We start from the raw sequence: 8090 nt of genomic DNA on the forward strand, positions 1-8090 counted from the left end.
ATAATTCACGAATTTGCAAAAACAGCTCTGACGTAGAAAGCGTCTTAAATTTTGATTGGCCAGTCCAGCAGTCAATCATCAAGAGTAAATTCGGCTGACGTCACTCAGGAAACGGCAAATAGTGCTTTCACAGTCAGGTTTTGCGTCGGCGAGGTTTAGTCACATTTACTTTAAAACTGCCCATTTTTAGATAATTTGACATAATATAATAAAGTTAATCAATCCTTACGGGTATATGCAATTGTAGGAGCGGAAGTAATATTTTTCCTTTCAGTATTTTCATCGCCACTGACTGTTTGCACAATGCCGAGAGGAGGTGAGTGTCGTTTGGCGCTGCGTGGTCGCTAAATTGTCTTTTCCAGCTCACCAACAGAGCCAGGGTTTTAATAAAAGAACTTACGAAACGATTGTATGATATTGAAGGTGAATTTAAGGACACGGTTAGTGTTTACAGCGTCTCCATAATGTGTAAATCACAGTGTGAGAAGCAAGTATGCTAAACTCAGGCCATGCTGGAGCAGAGCAGCCACATGTGATTATCTGATAGTTTCAACGACTAACGTTACCGTTGTTCTTGTACAACATAATGGTGGTATAAAATAACCGTTTTTGCTGAGTTAAGTGTATTCGGGGTTTAAGGTATTGCTCACTTTGCTTATTCTTAGGTAAAAAGGGCCACAAGGGCCGTGGAAAGCAGTTCAGCAACCCCGAGGAGATTGACCGTCAGATGAGAGCTCAAAAGGAGTTGGTGAGTTTAATGATGTTCAACATTCGTCATTTACAGTTAGTTGTTACATTACTGTGATGTTTGCCCAGCATCAGTGTGTTTGATGGAAACTGATTCTTCTGGATGCAGGAGGAGAATGGAGGAGCTGAACGTGGAAGTTCTTCAGAATCAGAAGAGGAGACCAGCAGTGATGATGAAGTGAGTCACTTTAGTTAAGTCTGGTAAACTAATATAGTAAATGGAGCCTCTGACATTTTCTTTTATGAACACATCAACTTTTGGTTTTCTTTGAAATACAAATAAAAATGTTTTATGAACCCTAAGAAAAACAAACAAGCAGCTGAAGTTTCAATTGTTCACATTGTTCATTTTCTCCATTTAGTTTTTGGAAGAGCCACTCTCTTTTTAAAGTTATTTATTTTGAGTTTCCAAAAGAAAATGCATAAATAATTTACGTAATCTCATAGTATTAAATTTTAAAGTTACAATTCAAGAAAAATACAGGCATATTGGTGAAATATACTGGAAATGTTCTTCATTTACTCTAAATTAGAAAAAAAAGTATTCAGTCTGTGTTCTTAATGAAAACAATCACTGCATCAATCCGTTCTTTAACTGTGACTTAAATAAAAAAAAATTAAATTACTTTTTTTACTAGCTACCAAAAGAATAAATTACAGTTTCTTGTCTTTATTATTCCATCCATCTAAATTTATATTAACTAAATATAAAGATTCACAAGTAAGAGCCATCTCTACTTCAAACATGTTGTCTAAATGTATTTTAATTTCCAGTATTGGGTTAATTTCTGACAATCCTAAAAACATGATAGTGATTAGCTTCTGTTTCCCCACACATTTCTTCTGCAACTTGTGGCTTTTCCTCTGTGTAATTTCTGTGATGGTGTGATGAAAAACTTTAGATCGTTTCCCCAACAGAATTCTTTCCATTTAAGTTTTACAAATATTCCCCCAATCCTCATTTCGTTCTCATATTTTGTTTATTATAGGTTTTATCGGAACTACATACCAACTAATTCTCAGAGTTTTAGTTTAGTAGACTGTAAGCAAAGTTTCTTGTAGTTAATTGATTGTCTGCTGGTAGTGCAGTGTCTGTGGACGTCTACTATTGAGAATTAGTTGGCATGTAGTTCAAATGTAACTTGACATTGACAGTGTTCATTCAATAAGGACCATCATAGTAATGGGATACCACCAGTATTTCCAGTTAAATGAAATCATGAAACTTCTATTTAACAACAAGATATTAAGAATACAAAACATAAAACCTGATTTACTTCTGATTTACTTTATTCATAAACTATTTTATTTAGTGATTGCTAAAAGAAACTTTGTGTGAAGCTCAGGTGATTTCTCATTAGCTGTATGGAAAAAAACTATCGCAAGGTTAATTGCCTTACTATACAATATGACATGCATTACACTTGCTGTTGTCACTTTTGATTCTTGTTCATTTTTTTTTTGTGACTACACAGTATTTAAATATTTAACTTATGAACTATGGCTATAAAAATATGCAAGTGTATTTATGTTAAACAACTTCACTAATTTTTATTCTTGTAGGAATCAGTCTAGAACATGTAAAGTTTGTATTGCTTTGAGAAGTTCGCGCTATTTATACATTTCTGTCACAATGTCATCAATACGCGGATCCAGTAATGATAGATCCTACATTTTAATGCAAATTATACCATGATTATTTTTTTTCTAATATTGTCAAACTGTTTATATTAGGTTATGATTGTGCTGTGGAGGCTGTTCCTGATTTCTTTTTTTTATGAAATGATGTGATTTTATTTCTATATTAATATATTTTTTATCTTTCTCTTTTAAAGCAACCTAAAAGGAAAGGTGTTGAAGGATTAATTGAAATTGAGAATCCCAATAGAGTTTCCCAGAAGAGCAAGAAGGTTGTGGAAATTGATGTCAATGCACCTAAAGAGCTATCGCGACGAGAAAGGTATGCGAGATGGCATATACTTAACCTCAAAGCAATGAAATGAAAGGGTTATTTGACTGTGTATGTGTTTCCCTTCGAAGGGAGGAGATTGAAAAGCAGAAGGCTAAAGAACGATACATGAAGCTGCATCTCGAGGGGAAGACGGAGCAGGCCAGGGCAGACCTCGCCAGGCTAGCCATTATTAAAAAGCAGAGAGAGGATGCAGCGAAGAAGAGAGAAGAGCTGAGGAAAGGTGAGCTGGGCTTCTGATGAGGGTGCGATCAATAACAACCTGTATATTAGATCAAATCAGTTTACATTTTCTCTAGCTGTTTGTACATTAAAATGTGTTCAAGTATGTCAGTGAGGCAAATCTGTAATTTTAACTTTGGTATTTTTTGTTCTCATGCAGTATTGCCATAATAATCCCCTCCACACTTACACAAAACTACTAAAAACCAAGCATATATAATTAAAGGTGTCACTGTGTAAAACACTACGCACATGCACGCATTATGGCCCTGTACTTTGCAGATTACATTATTGTTTTCTTTTTGTTAGATTTTCGCACATGTCTAATCTCTGAACACTTGATGTGTATCTGTAGGATGTCATGGTTTCACAAAATTGCTTTTCTTATTGTTTGAGATTGTGCACTGTGCTTTTTAAAAGGTGAACCTGTCTTTAATCTTTTTCAGAAAAAGAGGCAGAAGAGGCGAAGTCGAAACGCTAACCTGTGCATCATCACACCAGACGGGGGCTTTTCTGGGGAGGGAGGAAGGGAGGGAAGGGGGCTAGATATTTAGAGAAAACAGCTCAGGGGTATCCATACATGTCATCCTCCCTCCATCCATTCATCTATTGCTGGAGGGAGATTTTGACATTTATAGGAAGTTAGATGGGAGGCGGTGTAAGGTGTTGGAGTTTGGAGTAGTCATTTTCAGTACCACCAAACTTCACACACCTTATTCCCTTCCTTGACACATTCACTGTGCTCAGACTCTAAAGCTGCTGAAGTTTACTCTAAATGTCTACACTTCTATGATGTTTTCACCATTTCATTAGATTGGGAGGTTATGGAAGATTGAGGTGTGGGGTTGCAGGTGTTGCTCACTTCAGCTGTTGTGTTCTGACGGGGACAGATGAAGCAGGTTGTAGACTAGAACAGTCAAACACTAAACAGACATTCAGTGTTTTTTGTAAAGAATGACATCAATACTGGTACTGTCTTCAGTTTCGTCCACCTTTGTGGCCTCATTCTGTTTAAGTGCAAAACAAAGCAGATGTTGTCATTTCAAGGGTATTGGTAGGGTGTTGCTTGAAATCAGGACGTGCATGGACTTAATGCTGCAGCTTTTCAATACTGAAAGACAATATAATGCAATTTAATTTTGGAACAAAGTATCGCTTTCATCAGGACAGTATTAAAGGAGCTGCTTCAGCACAGCTGACAGACTAAGCGGTTGAATTTCTCCGCAACACCTCAGGATAGAGTATTCACTGTATCATCTTCTATAATGCCCCTTTACTCAGGGGTTTTATACTTCTCTTCAAGTGGGACCATTGTTTTGGCACAACCAGACACTGATGTGTCCTCAAACTATTTAGAAGTGTTTTATGCTTTAGCCCAATTCTGGGACCGGACATGCCTTGACTGTTTAAGGAAAGCAATATTGTATTGATGCTGATGGTGCAACCTTTTTTTTTCCAGTTCTTAAACACAACTATTTGCATAATGTTTTAACGTTTGTAAAGCATTCATCAGTACTGAAATATTTACATGGGATATTGATCAATCAATAAAGTTCCTTATTTGAAACTTGTATAAAAAATAAATAAATTGGTAAATGAATAAAATTGTTTAGCTTTTGTGAGTCAATTACTTTGAGTTTGTTTTTAAGGAATGTTATTTTTTTGGGAAGCTTTGTTTTAGTAAAACTACATTTGATGCAGAGGTCATATTTAGTTTTTTTAGTATTACCATGGCCACCCCTGTGTAAGCTCTGCCCACCCCAATATGATCTAGCTGTTGATAATATTAATTAAAATGTACTTGCATAAAATCACAATATTTTAATAAATAAAATGCAGCCACTAAATTATTGTGGATTGATTGGTGCCACTGACGTAGCTGATTCACTGCCCTCTCCGGTTGTCGTTGACAGCAGTGGCAATTTAATATTTACCTTAAGGTCCATCAATCGAAGAAGCTGTATCAACAATATTGTGGCTCAAATAGGGATAAATGATATTATGTGAGTCTGTATAGTGAGTGTATGTGTGTATACAGTAATGCCTTTTTTTCATTTGTTTTATTAATCTTCATTAATTTTAGACTTGGCATATACTGTATGTTGTACAAAAAGTATATGAAAAATAACTGAAAAGTTTTATATATTTTGTATTTTATTGAATATGAATTTATTTGTTTTTTTAGGAATAAATTGCAATATTTCAGAAGTAATTAATTAAATTTGTTAAAACCACATTATTTCACTTACCAGAAACAAAAATAAAACATTACCGTGTGTGTGTGTGTGTGTGTGTGTGTGTGTGTGTGTGTGTGTGTGTGTGTGTGTGTGTGTGTGTGTGTGTTTGTGTTTGTGTGCGCGCGCCACTTCAAGAAGTTTTGGGGGGCGCCACTGCGAAGGCTGCGTACATCTGAAACCGCGAACACAGTGTCACGTGACACCACTGCTTGTCAACGCGGATGTGTAAGGACGCTTGTGGTACAGTCTTGCCTTTTCAGTGTGTATTGTAACTAAGCAATTAGTTTATAAGATTTATGTATTATATTATTATTAAAAAACGAAAGAATAGCACCTTAAGGTAAATATGTGACAGACCCGTATTAATATTTGTCTGAATCAAAAACTTTATTCTGTTTGAGTTTGTTGCAAACATGACCAGTGTAGCCATTCACTGACCCAGTAAGCAAAGATTACACACTTATTGTTGTATATTAACTTATACTTATGTTGTTGTAAACAATTTTTTTGCATAACAATAACAATAACATACAAAAAATGAGGAACACAATCTTTACATTTTTTACATCAAAGGAACAAATCAGTAGAGAAAAAATTACAGTGGATATAAAAATTACAAAAAAAAAAAAAAAAAAACTATAAGAAAAGCATTCCAAAATTGCATTGTTTTTTAAAACATGAATATTAGGCTTATCCATTACTATTTTTGTTTGTGTACATGGTACTTTCCATATATTATAATGAAATTATTAAACAATTTTTATTGTTTTCAATTGTTATTATTGTTATAAATGAACATAATATCTTGACAAGAAAACTGAATTTTTAATTTTGTAAGTTTAAATACAAGATATTTAACATTAAACCAAAACATTTGGGTATATGTGCATTCAAAAAATAGATGTTTAATTGATTCCTCCTCTAATTCAAAAAAAGTGCACGTACTAGATTACATGCCTGTAAACAACTTTTAACCACTTCTTTCACTGGATAAATTAAATGTATGAGTTTATATGTCACTTCTTTAACTTTATTGGTGAGACAATATTTACTAGGTAAGTTCCAAACCTTTTCCCACTCAATTTGCTCAAATAAGGATTTTCAAAAGATTTGCATTAAGGCAACAATGTGGTTCTGCAAAACTTTTTAATGTACCAATTATTAAATGTATTGTCTATAATTTTCACACCATTGATACTTAACTGATTAGTATGTAAACGATTTGATTCAGTGGATAAATTACCAGATAAGAGCTGAACAATTCCACTAGGAATTGCATCAAATACTATTGCAAATTCTTTAGCAGTTATGGGGATCTTGTAATAATTGAGAAATTCACAATAAATAAAAAGTTGTCCATTTTGAATAACTCTCTTACCAATACAATATAATTTTTGTACCAATTTCTATAAAATAAGGATTTATTTTAAAGGTTATACATTTGTTGTTCCATATTATTGATTAATGTGGAGAAAAATTATGCTTATAAATAAGTATCCAAGCATACCTGTTTATGAAAAGAGGAAGGTTTTATCGGCACCTTGTTAACATCAAAATTACATCTTAAAAAAAGTTCTAAACCCCCCACCTGGTCAAAAACTAATTCAGGGATGATGCTCCAAATTTGGCCTTTAGAATTCAGGTAATTCTTAACCCATTTGTTTTTAAATACACAATTAATACAAATCTTCCTTTGATTGACAAATCTCTCATTAACCATAAGTTTAATTTTTGTTTAATTTTCTTAATAATTGGTGTAAAACTCTGATTACTTCTCTCTTTTTGATCTTTACAAATCTTTATACCCAAATATTCGACCATCTCCTTTACTGGAACACCATATATATCACTGTCATTGCAAATTTTCAGAGGGAACAACACACACTTTTTAATATTTAAACAAACCAGATACAGACGAAAAAAGATTGAAGCAATCAAAAGCATTTTTAGTTTCGATTTCATTTTTTAGAAAAATGGCAGTGTCGTCTGCTAACTGAGAGCATTTTAATTATGTTGTAGTAAACTATACTGTAGTGTTCTGTATTTTAGAGGGTCCCCCTCTCCTCCTCATAGCGTTTGAATGGGACATTCCGCTGGTTTCAGTTCATGATTCTCAAGGAAATGATCTGCGTGACGACACTGCTTATAGGATATAAAATGATTTCCCCTTTCACCTTTTTCACATCCTTCTGTTTGCACACACAAACAGCGCATTAAATAGCTGTTAGTATTAACGCCATTGAAACTCACAGTTTACATTATGATAAGCAATCAGATATAGGGAGCCTACATATTTAATTTATATATTTACCCTATAGTACACTAGACTCTAAAGTTAAGCCATATGCTATAAAACCTGGATTTTTTATTCTTTTTCAAATATGTTTTTATAATTGAGGTTTAGCAAGGCCTTTTTCACATTATTTCCTACAATCGTTATTCTTCTTCAGAGGACCTTTTGTTTGGCTGGAATAAAAGCAGGTTTGACTTTATAAAAAACAAATCAAAATTGACAGTATCACTTTTTGGTTTAAAAAAAATCATATCTATATAAAAATGATATAAATAACATCTTCAAGTAAAAACTGTTTGTAGAACAATGATATAGATATTTTGATGTTCATCGATTTTTATTATTAATTTATTATCAAGTAGTACCTTAATACTGAATTAACATTTCAAAATGAAATGACACTGAAGATGGCTGATAGACCGCGCGGTGGCGCAGTGGGTATCGCTTTTGCCTCACAGCAAGAAGGTCGTTGGTTTGAGCCTCAGCTGGGTCAGTTGGCATTTCTGTGTGGAGTTTGCATGTTCTCCATGTGTTCGCGTGGGTTTTTTCTAGGTGCTCCGGTTTCCTCCATAGTCCAAAGACATGTGGTACAGGTGAGTTGGGTAAGCTAAATTGTCCAGTG

At 34.0% G+C, this 8090-nt stretch overlaps 1 protein-coding gene across 1 annotated transcript; it reads left to right on the top strand.

Annotated features, from left to right (window-relative positions):
* The first annotated feature begins 77 nt into the window (after nt 1-77).
* pdap1a (pdgfa associated protein 1a) lies at nt 78-4785 on the top strand. Its single transcript, NM_212632.3, is given in 6 exon segments — nt 78-316; nt 666-748; nt 857-925; nt 2583-2707; nt 2788-2939; nt 3385-4785. Coding segments are annotated over 6 exon segments (477 nt in total). The 5' UTR covers nt 78-303; the 3' UTR covers nt 3420-4785.
* Nucleotides 4786-8090: the final 3305 nt, after the last annotated feature.

Source organism: Danio rerio, chromosome 12 (assembly GCF_052040795.2).
Source record: "Danio rerio strain M-AB ecotype USA chromosome 12, GRCz13ab, whole genome shotgun sequence".
Taxonomy (NCBI): domain Eukaryota; kingdom Metazoa; phylum Chordata; class Actinopteri; order Cypriniformes; family Danionidae; genus Danio; species Danio rerio.